Below are 19,097 nucleotides of genomic sequence, written 5' to 3'. Positions count from 1 at the left end.
GTGTAAAAGCAATTTAATATCCAGAACATTGTGCTGGAGTAATATTTTTGTTTTTTTTTAAAGGAGCAAAAATACATTGCACTGAAGTTGTAAAGAAGATATAAGGATTTATATTATATATTTATTTTATTAGTTAGATTATTTCAGGAGTTACCAAAAAGAAGTATGAAAAGCAAACCTATTGTAAACCAATAAATTGGATATCCCAGTAAGGAGAAATAAGGTACAATAGAAATCTGGACTGGGAATGCGTTTTAACCAGTCACTAGAAAAATTATGATTTACTGTACCACTTCATTTTAAAGATTTAATCTAAAAAAATGTTTTAAAGCATTTGTATTGACTTTCCTGTAACAGCTGAAGGTTTTAGAATGTATTACTTCAGCTGTGTCTAGGGTTGCCAGACGGTTGAACCAAAAATACCAAACATGCCGCCGCCGCCGCCACCCACCCGCCAAAAAAAACAACACCAGGGAAAAAATTTTGTTAAGGAAAAAAAATGGGGAGGGAAGGACCAAAATTGATGAGAAAAAAAAATTAAATAATAAAACAGCATGGCCCCTTTCAGAGTGAGTGCAGAGTTAGAATAGGGATAGGAACAGGGGAGCAGTTGAGCACTAAGACTCAGTGAAGGCATGGCTTCCCCTTGGTCTGTAGGCTTTTTGCCGGTGGCCATTTTGTGTTCTTGTTCAAGCCAGAACTTAGCTTCCCTGCAGAACCAGGTAAGCATGGAGGCCAGGGACGGGGCGGGCACTGGGGTGTCAGGGCCCCAGGGGAGGGAGGGGGTGCGAGGCCAGGAGCTGGGCCCAGGTGCTAGGGTTGCCAGGTGTTTGGTATTTTTGCCTCCTGGCCAGGAAAAAAAATGAGAAAATACCGGACATCTCAGGTGTCCAGTATTTTCTGAAATGTTTATAACCGGACAGGAGGTAAAAATACCGTACTGTCCAGGTCAATACTGGACACCTGGCAACCCTAGCTGTGTCATATCCATATAGCCTTGATTTTTCTTCTTCTAACTATACTTTCCTCTTGAAATGTCCTGAAACAGTTACGGAAACACCGTCTTTTATAAAATAAAGTCAATTACTTTCAAATTCTATCACAGAATTTTGGTCATTCATGTTCACATCAGCTATCCAGATAGACAAGTCCTTCAGTTATCACTATAAAAGACCATTTTTTCCTCATGGAAATTCTGGTTCAATAGTTGTGTTCTCAGCAACATTATTCAATTCAAATTTAAAAAGATGCTCAACAGCAATTAAACTTGCCTTCTTTGCTGACTCAGAGAATAAGACTCCGTTGTTTCCAATAATTCCTACCGGGTAACCAAATATTCTAGCAAATCCTGAACAGGGAAATAAAGAAAAATAACAAAAAGTTAAGAATTTTCATCTATATCTATTTCACTATAAAAATGCACAGCTAATAGTGTTTTCTTGATATAATGATTTTCTTTAGGAAAGTAAAACCTTTATTATTAAATAACTTTAAAGCTCAGCACAATGGGTGACCCAAACAAAATGTAAAACTGGGAGAAATATTTACAGAATAATTAAAAAAAAAAACATTTTAAATACCTGTGATTAACGTATCTCCATATAAGGCTTTGAATTCATCAAATTTACTTCCATCTACAATTCTAGCAATGACCTTAAAGGAGAAAAAAAAATTAGGTTTCCCTCATTATAGTTTGCACTAAAATTTGTTTAAAAAGACAGAGTGCATTCTGACATTTAACTTGTTATCCAATTTTTTTTAAACTCATTTCATTTAGCAGGTGAGGCGCATTCTCATTTATGTATTTATTTTGATGGCAAGCAAAAGTTAGTCTGGTGGGAAAATAACTCATTTCCCTTTAAGTTACACTTTATCTCTATTTTCATGAAACGAGGGTATATTTTAAAGGATATTTAAATATTGAGATTATTAAATCCCAAATTTTATCTATCTTCAAAACTGAATCTTTTTAAGCAAGTTCGTCTCTTTTCTCCCATGTCCAATAGAAAATGTGTTTTTTCCAAGCATATTAACTACATATGGACACACTCACTATACATTTCAAAGACTGAAAAGCTACACATGCATTTGCCATTATTTGTATAGGTACATGCATATAAAGCTTTGCTTGTGTTTCATGTCTTACAACAATGGATGATAGGTTTTTAAATTACTAAAATTCAGCTTTGTGATATGCTTTTGAGTGTCATCAGCAAGATACAGAGCAAAAGAAATTTTAACTTTAAATAATAGGAAACTGGAGTACAGGCAGTTCCCGGGTTACATGGATCTGACTTACATCGGATCCCTACTTACAAACGGGGTGAGGCAACCCCGCACTCGCTGCTTCCCCCCAGCAGACCAGGGAGACGTGAAGCTAGCGCTCCTTCCCCCACCCCAGCAGACCAGGGAGACGCGGAGCGGCTTTTCTCAGCAGACACCTCAGCTTGAGAATAAAGGACTGAGGGAAGTGAGGTGTGGGAGAATAAAACTGAGCTCTGGAGAAATGTTTGGCTAGAGTTTCCCCTACAATATGTACCAGTTCCGACTTACATACAAATTCAACTTAAGAACAAACCTACAGTCCCTATCGTGTACGTAACCCGGGGACTGCCTGTATTAAATTACTTCAGTGTTCCTGTAATGAAAAAACAGCCTGATGGCACCTTAGAGACTAACAGATTTATTAGGGCATAAGTTTTTGTGGGTAATACCCACTTAATCAGATGAATTGGAGTAGAGTTTACAGAGGTGCGCATGTGCGTGTGTGTATGTACAACAAAAGAAAGAGGGTACTTGTGTAAATGCAACGTGAGAGCCCTTTGTGTGGCTGACAGAACTGAACTATTTCTGTTATGTTTGAAGCTTCCATAATCCTTAAATCAGGAAAGAATTTCTTATATTTAGTGCCACAAAATTATCAGAAAAAGAAAGCTAAAATACTGTATCCAAGCAGCAGCCAGGTGGTGTAGAGGATCTGCAAACATATCAGTTAACTGTAGTCTTTGCAACCTTTAAAATATTAGTAAACCTAACCTTTGTTAATGCTTTTTCTTAAGAAATAAAAAAAGTTACATTTTTAACAATGTATTGACATTTTACTAGGCTTACCAAACAAGAACATCTAAAACATTAGAAGATTCTATAATACTAAAAGATTCATCAAGCCTAATAGCTGTATTTTGAAAACAAATGGTGAGAAGTAAATGAAGCCTACTCCCTACAAGAAAACCGAGTAAGGCACTCTGTGTATTTTGCAACTTCATTTTTATTCCTACCTCTTTGACATCAAAGTTTCTTTTAAGCTGATCCCCAACAATTCCATATAATTCATCAGCAGGATAAATAGGCTCCTCTGGAGGTTCTACAGTCACCTGTAGCAATTGAATAAAGTTATTAAAATGACAAATTATCTCACATCAGAAATAACCAAAACAGCTTAATGAATTTCCCAACTACACACACTATCCACATACCTAACTTTTCACCACTCATGCTCAAATTATTCTATTTGCTTCCTGCCTCAATTTGTATCAGCTCCTTATACTGAAGCGTCTGAACAGAATTACTCCTCACCTTCTCTCTGTACTTAGATCCTACATCTGCACATCTCACCTCTGCCCATTGACAATTCCCCCCACTTTTCCAAAAACTTTTACAGCTTTCTCTCGTTTGCATATCTGCACCCTGTCAATCTAGATGCCAGAGCAGTTGACACATCATAAACAGATATTCTTTCCAAATTATTATTTATGTTTACATATCCTCTCCACCTTCAGCCAGTGTACTCTCTCTTCAATCTGATTCTCCAAAAATCAATTTAAGCCAATTCCTTACTACAAGTTGAACCTCTCTAGTCCAGCACCCTCGGGACCTGACTGGGTCCAAACTAGGCATATTAATTATGTTTAATCAACTAATTGACTAGTCGATGGAATTTTCATCAACTAGTCGATTAGTCAATAAGTGGGGGAGCTGCAGTGGGGTTAGCGCCTAGCCCTGGGAACTAACTGCACTGCAGCTCTGCCTTTTAAATATATTAAGAGCCTGTAAAGCTCAGCGGGAGGGACCCAGAGCGAGCTAGGAATTAGCTGTTCCGGATTATGCCAGGTCCCCCCTGCTGCGCTTCTGCTTTTTAAATGTATTAAGAGCCAGTAACTTCTTAATATATTTTAAAAATAGAGGCACAGTGTCTGAGACTTGCCCCTGGTCCCTGCTACCCCTTTCCCTCCTCTGCCCCCCACAGAGACAGTATTGGGGAGAACCGGCTTTTAAGCTGGCTCCCGCCAACACTGGTTCTTGCTCCCCACCCCGCCCCTCACCCCCCGCTGCCTCTGATAGAGGCAGCAAAGGGGTTGAGAAGTGACTAGTAAAGGGATCAGTCGACTATCCGATAAGCTTATACTTATGCTTATCGGATACACGACTAGTTGCTTACATCCATAGTCAATTTTCCGGACCACAGGAAGTCAATATTGTCTAGCAGTATTACCAACACTTCCACTGCTTACTGGGCTGTTGGAGGACATTTATGGGGTAAATTAGAGTTAAATAACCCAGATTCAAGGAGATACTTCAGCATGTGCCTGACAGTAAGCATAAACAGTCCCACTGAAATCAACGGGACTGACTCCTCATATGCTTAAAATTAAGTATGTTGAAGAATTGGGCCTATCTTAGACTATAGATCTGAAACATGGACCTCCAAATACCGATTTACTCCTGCATATAGTCCCATCAGTTTCACTGGGACTACATGCAGGAGCACATATACTTACAAGATTACACCTTTTGATAAAATCATGTATTTTTCAATGTCCAAAATGTATTTAATGTCAGACACATCAATGCACTACATAAATAATAAGGAAAAACCAAATAAACAAGACGGGTGAGATCTTTTATTTAGAGTTAACACAGCTCTTCTGCAGCTCCGTGTTCCTCAAAACTTCTCTCAGCAACAGAAGTTGGTCTAATAAAAGATATTAACTCACCCACCATGTCTCTCTAATAATGTGGGACCAACATGGCTACAACAGAGCAAAAACAAAAAACCTTATACATTTTAACTTAGAAAATACATTATATTAAGAAAAATCATATACTTACATCTAATTTCTTTTGGTAATTTAAACTCCGCACAACTTTCCTAGTTAGATGAAGTGCATGATTGTCATCCAAAGCATAGTGATCAGTTACACCAGACTTTCTGCATAGATGTAAAAAAAGTATATAGATATACACACCACACATACACACAAAAACTGATAAAATGAGAGCTTTTCATAGAAGCACAGAACACTAGAACTAGAAGGGGCCTCGAGAGATCATCGAGTCCAGTCCTCTGCCCTCACAGCAGGATCCAGTACCATCTAGACCAGTGATCACCAACCAGTAGATCGGGTGTCTACTGGTAGATCTTGGAGCCTCTGACAGGTGATCCTGACTGGTTTGGCCAGGAAGCTATCAAGCGCTGGCACTTCAGTTGCCTCTCCACTCATTGTAATGGTGCTTCTGCCCTCTGGCTTTACAGCTGCCCCCCTGGGAGCCTCCTGCTTGCTGAGCAGGGTACGGGAGGAAGAAGATGGGAGATGCTGATGTCAGGGTGTCCCTCCCCCCCTATTTCTGTATCCTATCACCACACAGGGAAAAGGGGGATGGAGGGGGCTTGGCAATGCAAATCTCTGTCACTCTCACACACTGTGTGTGTCCCTGTCATTCTCACAAACACACACTGCCCTTCACTCATCTCCTGACCCAACATATATGTGGTGAATTGTTGTTACTTCTTTTATTACTTGCAAAGTGTCGATTTTTGGTTTTTGACTGGTCTATGCATTTCATAATTTTCATTTCTCTCTTATGCTTAAATTTAATTCTTTGGGTAGTGAGTTCTAAAATGCCTAACCTGTCGTGGCTGGAGTAATTATCACTGTGGTAATTGCTGCTCCTGGACGTGGATGGCACGTCCCTGCAGATCCTGAGAGAGGCAGAGAAGGGGGTCTCCACATGCTGTCCTTGCCTGCAGACACCACTTCTGCAGCTCCTATTAATCAGTATCTAGATTTTGCAGCAGGGAAGCCCAGCATCAGAATGGGGATTTTACTGTGATAGGCTAGCAAAGAAGATGCAAACTCAGGTAGCAGGTTCCACCAACATTGCCAGAATGTATCCCGGCTGGGGCAGCACAGCTACATCTAGGAACACTGAGAAGAGACTGCTGGCCAGTAGAAACTGTGGGCTCAGTGCCATGTAAACAAGGGGCAGCACATATCACCATGGAGCCATTGCTGTACATGCCAGCTGCTTTCAGGAGTGGTGCAGGGCATGGGCAGGAGTAAGCCTGACTTAACCCCACTGCTTCACCACCCAGAAGCCGTTAAAAAGGTTGGAGACCACTGATCTAGACCATCCCTGATAGATGTCTATCTAACCTGCTCTTAAATATCTCCAGAGATGGAGATTCCACAATTTCCCTAGGCAACTTATTCCAGTGATGGAGATTCCACAACCTCCCTAGGCAACTTAGTCCAGTGTTCAACCACGCTGACAGTTAGGAAATTTTTTCTAATGTCCAACTCCCTTTCTGCAGTTTAAGCCCATTGCTTCTTGTCCTATCCTCAGGGGCCAAAGAGAACAATTTTTCTCCCTTCTCCTTGTGATACCTTTTTAGATACCTGAAAACCACTATTATGTCCCCTCTCGGCCTTCTCCTTTCCAAACTAAACAAGCCCAATTCTTTCAGTCTTCCTTCATAGGTCATGTTCTCTAGATCTTTAATCATTCTTGTTGCTCTTCTCTGGACCTTCTCCAATATCTTCACATTTTTCATGAAACGTGGTGCCCAGAAGTGAACACAATACTCCAGTTGAGGCCTAATCAGTACAGAGTAGAGCAGAAGAATGACTTCTCGTGCCTTGCTCACAACACTCCCATTAATGCATCCCAGATTCGTGTTTGGTTTTTTTGCAGCAGTGTCACACTGTTGGCTCATATTTAGCTTGTGGTCCACTATGACCCCTAGATCTCTTTCTGCAGTACTCCTTACTAGACAGTCACTCCCCATTCTGTATGTGTGAAATGGATTGTTCCTTCCTAAGTAGAGTACTTTGCATTTGTCCTTATTAAACTTCATCCTATTTACCTCAGACCATTTGTCCAGATCATTTTGAATTCTGACCCTATCCTCCAAAGCACTTGCAACCCGTCCCAGCTTGGTATCATCTGCAAACTTAATAAGAGTACTTTCCATGCCAATATCTAAATCATTGATGAAGATATTGAACAGAACCAGTTGCAAAACAAACCCCTGCGGAAGCCCACTTCTAAAGCCCTTCCAGCAGGATTGTGAACCATTAATACCTACTCTCTGCGAATAGTTATCCAGCCAGTTATGTACCCACCTTATAGTAGCCCCATCTAAATGGTATTTGCGTAGTTTATTGATAAGAATGTCATGCGAGACTGTATCAAATATCTTACTAAAGTCTAGCTATACCACATCCACTGCTTCTCCCTTACCCACAAGACTCTTTATCCTATCAAAGAAAGCTATCAGATTGGTTTGACATGATTTGTTCTTTACAAATCCATGTTGGCTGTTACTTATCTTCCAGGTGTTTGCAGATGAATTCCTTAATTACTTGCTCCATTATCATTAACCAGAAGTTAAACTGACTGGTCTGTAGTTTCCTGGGTTGTTCTTATTTCTCTTTTTATAGATGGGCACTATATTTGCTCTTTTCCAGTCTTCTGAAATCTCTCTTGTCTTCCATGATTTTTCAAAAATGATAGCTAAAGTCTCAGATACCTGCTCTATCAGCTCTTCGAGTATTCTAGGATGCATTTCATCAGGCTTGCAGACATCTCGCTTTCCTAAGTGATTTTTAACTTGTTCTTTTATTTTATCTTTTAAACCTACCCCATTCCCACTAGTATTCACGATGTTAGGCATTCCTTCATCATCAGACTTCTTGGTGAAGACCGAAACAAAGAAGTCATTAAGCATCTCTGCCATTTCACTGAGCAATGGGCCTGCCCTGTCCTTGGTCTTCCTCTTGCTTCCAATATATGTATAGAAACTTTTCTTGTTTACCTTTATGTCTGTAGCTAGTTTGAACTTGTTTTGTGCCTTTGCCTTTCTAATCTTGCCCCTGGATACCTGCATTGTTTGCTTATATTCATCCTTTGTAATTTGACCTAGTTTCCACTTTTTATATGACTCCTTTTTGATTTTTAGATCATGCAAGATCTCCCGGTTAAGCCAAGGCAGTCTTTTGCCATACTTCCTATCTGTCCTACGCAGCGGAATAGCTTGCTTTTGGGCCCTTAATAATGTGCCTTTGAAAAATTGGCAACTCTCTTCAGTTGTTTTTCCCCTTAGTCTTGCTTCCCATGGGACCTTACCTACCAGCTCTCTGAGCTTACCAAAATCTGCCTTCCTGAAATCATTGTCTCTATTTTGCTGTTCTCCCTTTTACCATTCCTTAGAATCATTAACTCTATTTCATGATCACTTTCACCAAAGCTGCCTTCCATTTTCCGATTCTCAACCAGTTTCTCAAGATTTGGCCAACACTTGGCCAAGATTTTAAAAATCAGATGCCTTAAATAAGCTCACATTGCTATATTTCATGCACAGAGTTTCCATTTTTTTAACTTCTGTAAAGAGACCACAAAGTCCGTAAATGTCCTATTTGCATCACTCTTTTCTTGTAAATTTTTACACTATCCAGTAGTTTCTCACATGGGTTTAAAATAAAAAGTGTTTCAGTATTTAAAATAAAATCTATTTTGAGCAGTCTAACTTATGAGTAAGTGAACAATAAAAGCAAATATGTGTTGAAGAATGAAATATATAAGAAAACAATTTTCAGTACTAAACTTTTAAAGTATAAGTTGAAAGAGTGAATGAAAATAATGTAAATCATGGGGGGAAATATGAAAGGAATTTTAAAATATCATTAACAGTTTTAACAATAGTACTTCAATCACCAGTAAATGGAAGTTCAAAAGGAGCTATTTATTCACTGTATAATAGAGCAGTGTTTCTGAAAGTGGTCCATGGACCCACCCAGAGAAAACTGGTGCTAAGCCACTCCAGTTTGTTTACTTACCTACCCGGCTCCCATTGGCTGCAGAGCCAGTCAGTAAACAAACACGAGTGGCCCAGTAGCAGATCTCTGAGTGTGGGTCTGCAGACCACTTTGAGAAACACTGTAATATAGGAATGCTTAAATTTTGCATTTCTTTTCCCACTCTGAGAAGATGAAAGTATATAGTTATTTCAATTTTGACAGCAGAGTCTCTGAAAATGTTCCTTTTATTACTGGTCATTTTGATTTAGTATACATAAACTACAGTTAACCATAAAAGGAACAATCCTAGAAGATACAAAGATGTATGACCTTTTTCATGATTCAATAATCTAACATGACACACAGCATGCATGATAGAAATGTACCTATAATATGCAATATGCATGTTATTACATTTGATGTTTATTTTTATCAAGTTTTTTTTAAAATTTTTATATAATGAAAAACAAAACTTGATTCCCACATGATACCTATATTGTCATACTTACAATAATAGAATGAGTCTGTCCTATAAGTTCTTATAATACTAGCAATTCAATATCTCAAAAACGCCAAAATAAAAAATAACAAGTCTTAAACAACAACAAAATCTTGACTAGACAATGGTAAAGTATTACGAGTAAAACAGAAAACTACATAGACTGGGAATCTGAGGCCAAACATGGTATCTAGAGTTTTCTTAGTTCTTGCAAAGGGACACCACTTTCAATACTATTTCTACTACTGTCAGTGAACGGGGGCTATGGGCATTATATGCCCCAGCACATTATGCAACTGCATATTCTTCACTCCACTTTTATGCAGAAGAGGCAGAAAACAAGAAAGCTGAAATCATGGATTTATTCAAAAGAGCAGCTTCGAGGGTGTGTCATACAGTCATTAGAGATTCAGGCCCATCTCCTTACACCTTCTTCATCTATTCTACAGAGATAATTGATGTTGATAATTATGACCCTAAGGCATGTCAAAATTCTGAAGTGACTTCTGAATTAAGAAAGAAAGATTAAATGATGTTCAGTATAGTTTTAGTGTTAAGTGCATTTTTAGTGATCTGGGTCTACGTCATGCACTGGTCCAAAGTAACATGTCATTGCATAAGACAACCTACTATATAGAAAACTTTACCTGTGTACACCAAGAAACCAAACACTTTGCAGTGCGGTACTACTACTGGATTGGTGGGTACCAGTATTTATTTTTTATTTTTTTAAATTGTATTGTATTCTAGTTCTTTGAAAACTGGTATTCCATTGGTGAAGTATAACTCTCAGTTAAATATATTATTTGATTAACCTGCAATCCCCGACCCTTATTTTCTCAACATGCCAGATAACAGAACTTTTACTTATGTAGATAGATTAATCTGCTACAGAAAATCTTTTGACCAGCTCATTTTTAGCTCTATTAAAAGCAAAAGGGTAAACGACTAGAAAATGTGGCTAGACTTTACAAAAACTAGACAAGCCACTTACAATGCTCACATCACTTCCTTACAAAAGAAAAAGAACAATATACTATCTAAAATCCTACATGCCATAAGGTACTACAACTCTAGTACCCTCAATGCATCTAACAACATTGTTAATCTGTCCAACCAGACACTTAGCATGGCAGAAGAGTCTGTCCTATATTGGCAACTGTCTTTCTGCCCCATCACTCTCACACACAATACAGAAACCTACTCCCACAACAAATCCTGTTGCCAACTCTGTCCACATTTCTAAACAAACACCATCACAGGACCTAACCACATAAGCCACAACATCAGGCGCTCATATAACTGCACATCCTCAAATGTGATATATGCCATTAGATGCCAGGAATGTGTCTCTGCCATGTATACTGGCTAAAATTGACAATTTCCATGACAAAGGATAAATGGACCCAAATCAGGCATCACAAGTGATGAACCTATAGGCAGGGAAACATTTTAACCTGCTGGGTCACTCAATCATGGATTTTAAAGTAGCCATTCTTCTACAAAGGAATTTTGATACCCAATTAGAGAGAATCTGCAGAACTGGAATTCATCTACAGATGTGATATCGTTACCCTTGACTTGAACAAAGGCATTAACTGGTTGGTGCATTATAAAGCCAATTTCTCTTGCTGTTAACATCTGCATTTCCACATCAAAAGCTATGTATGGGACACATCCAGCCCACTTAATTAGTCTCATTAACATGGCCCTACAATAGACAGGTACTTCTTATGCTGTTTTTTATATATATATATATATATATTGGTTTCCGTTATTTCCACTCCAATTCATCTGATGAAATGGGTTTTGCCCATGAAAATTCATGATTTTATATATTTTGGATAGTCACTACAGTGTCACAGGACTATTCATTGTTTTAAATTGTAGTAGGTTTCTTGTATTTACCGGCAGTGAAGATCAGCCCCTCCAAGATCCTCTGCTGATACTGTCTCACCAGTTGCTGCTTTAACCTACAGTATAGAAATAACAGAATCAGGATAAGAGTTTGCACATTTACCTCATATAAATGGTTAGGGAAGTCTAAAATAAAACAAATTTCTCTCAAAATGTTTCTTCACTCATTAGACTCAGTCATGTTTCTGTAATACTTCCCCCTTGTAGTAGTATTTAAGATGATCTTTTTAAAATTATTCAGATTTCATGGAATTCATACCTTCACTATTCAGCATTTATACTTAAGTTCTCTATCCAAAAAGCTGTTTCCTATACTAATGTATATGTGTTATCTGACCATTATTTTTTAGACTAAGACCTTGCATAGGAACATAAGAACGGCCATACAGAGTCAGACCAAAGGTCCATCTAGCCCAGTATCCTGTCTGCCGACAGTGGCCAATACCAGATGCCCCAAAGGGAGGGATCACAACAGGAAATCCTCATGTGATCCCTCCCGTCTCCCATTTCCAGAGAAGTAGAGGCTAGGGATACCAATCCTACTCATCCTGGCTACTAGCCATTGATGGACCTAATCTCCATGAATCGACCTAGCTCTTTTTTGACCCCATTAAAGTTCTAGTCTTACCGCATCCTCTGGCAAGGAGTTCCACAGGTTGACTGTGTGCTGAGTGAAGAAAAATTTCTTTTGTTTGTTTTAAACCTGCTGCCTATTAATTTCATTTGGTGATCCCCAGTTCATATATTGTGGGAATAAGTAAATAACTTTTCCTTATTCACTCTTTCCATACCAGTCATGATTTCATAGACCTGGTATGGAAAAAGTGAATATGGAAAAGTTATATACCTCCCACATGCCTCAGCAATAGGATTATTAGTATAAACTATTTTGAATCTAGATAGAATATTCTGCTCTCTTTCACAAAGCTAATAAATTAATGTTACAAAAACAGCCATACTTGGTCAGAACAAAGGTCCATCTAGCTCTGTATTCTGTCTTCTAACAGTAGCCAATGCCTGGTGCCCCAGAGGGAATGAAGACTAGGTAATCATCACATGATACATCATCTGTCACCCATTCTCACCCCTGACAAACAGAGGCTAGGACACCCAACTCTGCTCATCCTGGCAAATAGTCATTGATAGACTTATCCTCCATGAATTTATTTAGCTCTTTTTGAACCCTATTCAAGTCCTGGCATCCACAACATCCTCAGCCAGTGAGTTTCACAGACAAACTGTGCATTGTGTGAAGAAATACTTTTTTCTTTGTTTTAAAATTGTTACCTTTTAATTTCATTTGGTGATTCCTTGTTCTTGTGTCATGGGAATGAGTAAATAACATTTCCTTATATACTTCCTCCATACCAGTCTTGATTTTTTGGATCTCTATCATGTCTCCACCTCGCAGTCTCTTTCCAAGTTGTAAAGCCCCAGTCTCATTAATCTCTCTTAATATGGCAGCCAATCCAAATCCCCTACTTTGTATTGCTCTTTTCTGAATCTTTTTCAATTCGAATGTATCTTTTTGATATGAAGTTACCACATGTGCATACAGTATTCAAAATGTGGGCATACCATGGATTTATATAGACACAATTTGATATTTCCTGTCTTGTTATATATCCTTTTTCTAATGATTCCCCACATTGTTTGCTTTTTTACTGCTGCAGCACATTGAATGGATGTTTTCAGAGAACTATCCACAATGATTCCAAGATTTCTCTCTTACGTGGTAACAGCTAATTTTGACTCCATCATTTTATGTGTGCTGCTGGAATTATGTTTTCCAGCATACATTATTTTGCATTTATCACCATTACATTTCTTCTGTCATTTTGCTGACCACCACATTTTGTGAGATCCTTTTGAAGCTCTTTGCAGTCTGTTGTGGATGGAACTATCTTCAGCAATTTTTGCTAATTTTCCTGCAAATTTTGCTACCTCACTAACGACCCCTTTTTCCAGACAATTTGAATATGTTGAACAGGACTGGGCCCAGTACAGACGCACAGGACAGCAATAGTTACCTCTCCATTCTGAAAACTATTTATTCCTACCCTTTGTTTCCTATCTTTAATCAGTAATGAATCCATGAGAGGACCCTCCCTCTTATCCCATGACAACTTACTTTACGTAAGAGCCTTTGGTAAGGGACCTTGTCAAAGGCTTTCTGGAAATCTAGATATACTATAGCCACTATGTTCCCTTTGTTTTCATGCTTGCTGACCACTCAGAGAATTCCAGTAGATTGGTGAAGCATGATTTCTCTTTACAAAAACCATGTTGATGCTTCCCAGAAAATTTTGTTCATCTATGTGTCTGACAATTCTGTTCTTTACTATAGTTTCAACTAATTTGTCTGGTACTAAAGTTATACTTATGGCTTATAATTGCCAGGATTACTGCTGGAGTATGGATGTAAAATTTCAATTTATCAACTAATCGAGTAGTTGATGGAATTTCCATCAAATACCCAATTAGTCAATGGGGGTGGGCACTCACTATCCTGCTGCACTTCTCCCTTTGAAATATACAAGAGCCGACCGCGAGCAGCTCTTGTACATTTCAAAGAGAAAGGCGCAGCAAGAGGGATGCACCTCTGCCACCTCTGCCGCCCACAGAGATGGTGCTGAGAGGAACCAGCTGACTCCCCCAACATCAGCTCCTGCTCCCCGCACTTTGCTGCCTCTTTCTAATAGAGGCAGCAAGGGGGGAGGGAAGTGACTAGCTGAGTGACTACTCAACTATCCAATAAGCTTATGCGTATCGAGTAGTTGACTAGTCAAGTCGTTGCTTATATCCCTACTCTGGAGTCCTTTTTAAAAATTGGTGTCATGTGTCATATTAGCTATTTTGCAGTCATTTGGTACAGAAGCTGATTTAAAGGACAGGTTAAAAAGCCACAGTTAGTAATGCTGCAATTTCACATTTGAGTTCCTTCAGAACTCTTGAGTGAATGTCATCTAGTCCTGATGACTTACTACTGTTTAGTCTATCGTTTTGTTCTAAAGCCTACTCTAAAGACACCTCAATCTGGGACAGTTCTTCTGATTTATCACCCAAAAAGAATGGCTCACATTTGAGAATCTCCTTCATGTCCTCTGCCTGCCAGAAAAATCGATGCAAAGAATTAATTTAGTTTCTCAGCTACAGACTTATAGTCCTTGAGTGTTCCTTTAGCATCTTGATCATCCCGCGGCCCCACTGGTTATTTAGCAGGCTTTCTGCTTCTGATGTACTTTAATATTTTTTTTTGCTATTAATTTTTGAGTTTTTGGCCAGCTGTTCTTCAAATTCTTTCTTGGCCTTCCTAATTATATTTTCACACTTCATTTGCCAGAATTTATGCATCTTTCTATTTTCCTCACTAGCATTTAACTTTCACTTTTTTAAACAATGGCTTTTTGTTTCTCACTGCTTTTTTTTTTTTTTTTTTTTTTTTTAAACTTTGTTGTTCAGCCACTGTGGCACATTTTTAGTTCTCTTACTATTGTTTAAAAAATTTGGATATATACTTAAGTTGAGCCTCTGTTATACTGTCTTTAAAAAGTTTCCATGCAGCTTGCAGGAATTTCATTTTTGGGATGTGTACCAGGAGCCTGTGTGCATTTTCACTATTGCTTCTGAAGACTGACAGTTTACTGTCGTGATTACAAACATGTATTTCACCAACTTTTAAATGTCATCTACAAAACAACAAAATAAGTTTGTGATTTTGCACGTCTTTATGTTGACTGTAGACTGACAAATTTGGAGAAGGGATATTAGTTCATTTCTACCACGCTTTTCTTAAAAGATGGTATGGATGATTGGAGAAGCAGGAGATTTATAACATCAGTAAAAATATGCAAATGATCCCTGATTGTGTGGAATGGGAAGTTATGTTATGTTTATAAAGAACTGAGAAAATAGTAGCTAGGGGAAAAGCTTTCTTGTTAAATATTCAACAGTTCCATCCCAACTTTTATGGGCCAACAAAGCTCCCCAATCACATCTCTCAATCATCAAAGAAATCCTCCAGCAAACAGAGGGAAGATGAGACTTGACTTCCTGGTATATCCATGATAAAACAAGACACAAGCCTTTAAAAAAATTCAAAAACTTTGAAAAAAATTCAAAATCCTCAAGTTCTTTATACACCATAAAACAACGATGGTTGCAATCCATTTTATACTTAGGCTATGTCTACGCTGCCAGTTATGCTGGCTTCCATAAATTATGCAAATCAAGCCCGGTTTGCCAGCAGTGAGTATGCAAATGAGGCACTGGTTGGCATATTGTTGTGCCTCGTTTGCATAATTTATGCAAACCATTTTTGTGCAAAGCGTTTTTGTGGGAAAAAAAAGTAGTGTGGACTTTTTTTTTGGCGCAAAAACCCCATTTTGCGCAAGATCCGGGAGTGGCATAAGGATCTTATGGAAAATGGGGGGTTTTGAGCCCTCAAAAAAGTCCACACTACTTTTTTTTCCCTCTGCAAAAACCCTTTGCACAAAAACAGTGTGCATAAATTATGCAAATGAGGCATGTGATATGCGAATGTGTGCCTCATTTGCATACTCACTGCCAGCAAAACTGGCAGTGTAGATGTAGCCTAAAAGTTCACTGTCTACAGACACACACACACACACACTCATTTTTATGCTGTTTTTATTGCTATTTCAGCTCCTACTCTAGTATATTTAGTTTGATTTCTAAGCAGACAGAAGCACTCATCAAAATCTCTATGAACTTTCACAATAATTATGATAAAATTAAGGCCAATAAAAATCTTTTAAAAACACCCAAAACACAGGCTGCCAAACAATGTGGGACCACTAATGTAAAAAAACAAGACAAGCCTCTAATTTCACTGTGCACCTATAATTAAGCCCCCCCCCCAATCCAAAAAAAGAAACACATAAAGCATTTACTGGGTACCTAATTATGTCTATATGTGTATTCCAGACCCAAAGGCTAACAGATTCAGCTAAATTCAATGGGAGCTGCTGGATGCTCATATGTTTTAAAAGGCCACGTTTTTAGATGGGTACATAAAGATTTAATAGGCTATCTTGGAGACCCATTTTTCAAATTCTTGATATTAGGATCTTGTAACATATCACATAAAACAAAAAAATATGGGAAAGCTAGTTTAATATTACAACAGTACTTTTCATAAAACTTATCTGTTACATATCAACTGAGGGCTCATAAGATCTTTACTCTGAGCATTGGTTGAGGACCATTTCTCAGAAAGAGCCCCCTAAAACAATACCTTGCAGAGCTAAAAAACACTTTTAAAAAGTGCCATTCAACTGCAACCATTTGCAACAATGTGTTACGATAAAATGTAGGGCTTTCCTAGATATATACACGGTTTCTTTTCAAACTACTAAGTAAGTGAGTAATAACCAGAAGAAAATCCTCAACCTAATAAAATTATTCAAGGAAGAGTCTACTGTCTGACACGGAGGCTTCTCAAATGAAAATTCATTGGGATAAGACAGAATTTTCTCTTCAGTCTCCTGTTTGTCCAAACAGTCTTCATGAGAGGATACTGAAACAAATAGATCATTCCTAGAGGAAGAGGACAGATTCAATTTACCTATGCAAGACAGAAGTATCCTTAAGGATTACTGTGGTACCCTTAACATTCTCGTCTTTTAGTGCATCGATGAGGATGCTGAATTTACAGTATTTGAACAAATCTAGATAGAAGGCTCTTTACCAGCCTGACAGCTCTCTTCATAAGATGTGAGACCTCTCTCCCACAAAATCACTATCTTTTCACAAGTGCATAGTAATGTGAATAGTTAGACCGGAGGTTTTGGCTACTGTATGTATCTTCATTCTCCTTAAGGCTTTTTTCGTGTCTAAATGAAGAATACTTTAGGCTCTTCCTGAATGTTTGGATTCATCGAGAAGGACAATACTGCCACTTCCTATTACATGAGGAAGATTGTGATGATATGCCCCTATATTTTATGGAAATATGTTTTTGAATATGGATATGCATAACTCAAATCTGCTTTATGCAAAATAGGGCAAGTAACCTACCATTCAAGAGCCTGTGATCTCCTGAATGTGTATATTCTATTTATGTGAATGTATCATTCTTGCACATGAAGTTAGAAATATTAAGTAGAAACCCGGTTTATTAATCTAGGTCTTCTAGTGAAAGCTATTAATGGTACTTATGGAACTTAATGGTCCAGTGCTCAAGAGAACGATCTATAAATACTCTTGTTTTTCCTGCAAGCCTAAATTATGTTTGGTCCTACAAAGACATGTGACCATGCCACCTGGTGGTGGAAAACATCTTGAATTTGGTATTTTTCCAGAGAAGGTAGAGAATTAAATAAAATTTTAACACTCTGGGAAAATTCTATTTAAGGGATGGCAAGCTAAGAATGGGTGTTTTTAGCTGGCTTTTTAAACTGTATCCCCACCATAAGAGGATGCACAAGAACACCTGGAAAAAAAAGATAACTGTAACAAGAGGGGTGGAGAAGCACTGCTGGGCAAAGGTCAGAGAAAAAGAGCAGCTCTAGCTTGTGAAGAAGCTTATTTCTACACATGAAAGAAGAACTAGGTTGAGAAATATGATTTGTAACAGCTTCTCTTAATGTAATAGGCTTAGCTGATGTGTTTTGTTTTATTTTTGCTTAGTAATTTGCTTCGTTTTCACTTGCAATCAATTAAATCCTACTACTTTATACTTAATAAAAACCATTTATTTATTTTCAATACCAATTTTAATAATTGCTACCGGGGGGAGGGAAATCAACAGCTGTGCATCTCTCTCTTCCACTGATAAAGAGCGTAAAATCTATGAGAGAGTTTAAAGAGAAGCTAGATAATTAATAGAGTTTAAAGAGAAGCTAGATAATTTCATGGAGGTTAGGTCCATAAAAGGCTATTAGCCAGGGGATAAAATGGTGTCCTTGGCCTCTGTTTGTCAGAGGCTGGAGAGGGATGGCAGGAGACAAATCGCTTGATCATTGTCTTCAGTCCACCCTCTCTGGGGCACCTGGTGCTGGCCACTGTCGGCAGACAGGATTCTGGGCTAGATGGACCTTTGGTCTGACCCAGTACGGCCGTTCTTATGTATGTTGAGTTTCTCTATGTAAAACTTTTATAGTGAGTCCAATGGATTTATCTGGGGTGTTGGTGCTGTTTAGGGTTGTGCTCCTTAGTGATGACAAGTCCCTGTAGCTCTGCCCTCCAAAAGCTATCATAAGTGTCTGTAGTACTCTGGTAGGGGGCTGTTATCCCATTGCTGTGCCTTTGTTAGGGGAGAGCAGAGCATCTGGCCCTGCAGAGCAGGTGGTGGGGCACCCCAGCGGGCAGCTAGACAGGCTCAGTGGTATGAGCAGCATATCAGGTAAAAGTCTCAATTGGGTTTCTGTGATCCAACCTGTCACAGTGACCTTGAGGATAGACACCTCTCAAGTTCATAAAATGTTTTATAGAATATGTAATGGAAGTTTCATTGACAACACACCAAGCTCTGGTACATCACTGAACCAGGAGGCAGAGAGCAGGGAAGATACTTTCAGTGAAAACAGGAAAATACCTACCAGCTATGAAGCTGAAAAGTGTTTTTATGGGTACACAGATTG

General features: G+C 38.5%; 1 protein-coding gene across 1 annotated transcript in view; it reads right to left on the bottom strand.

Moving 5' to 3' along the window:
- The window catches only part of MCCC2 (methylcrotonyl-CoA carboxylase subunit 2), an 85,617-nt gene that overhangs the window by 26,599 nt on the left and 39,921 nt on the right, over positions 1 to 19,097 (bottom strand). Inside the window, exons 8-12 of the mRNA XM_075932240.1 lie at positions 11,485 to 11,549; positions 5,110 to 5,209; positions 3,279 to 3,374; positions 1,581 to 1,653; positions 1,272 to 1,348 (exon numbers count right to left, since the gene is read on the bottom strand). Of these exons, the coding sequence (XP_075788355.1) occupies positions 1,272 to 1,348; positions 1,581 to 1,653; positions 3,279 to 3,374; positions 5,110 to 5,209; positions 11,485 to 11,549 (411 nt within the window). The remainder of the gene's footprint in view (positions 1 to 1,271; positions 1,349 to 1,580; positions 1,654 to 3,278; positions 3,375 to 5,109; positions 5,210 to 11,484; positions 11,550 to 19,097) is intronic.

This window comes from Pelodiscus sinensis, chromosome 6, assembly GCF_049634645.1.
Source record: "Pelodiscus sinensis isolate JC-2024 chromosome 6, ASM4963464v1, whole genome shotgun sequence".
NCBI lineage: Eukaryota > Metazoa > Chordata > Testudines > Trionychidae > Pelodiscus > Pelodiscus sinensis.
Note: the sequence above shows the minus strand (reverse complement) of the source record. Positions and strands in the feature narration are given on the sequence as shown.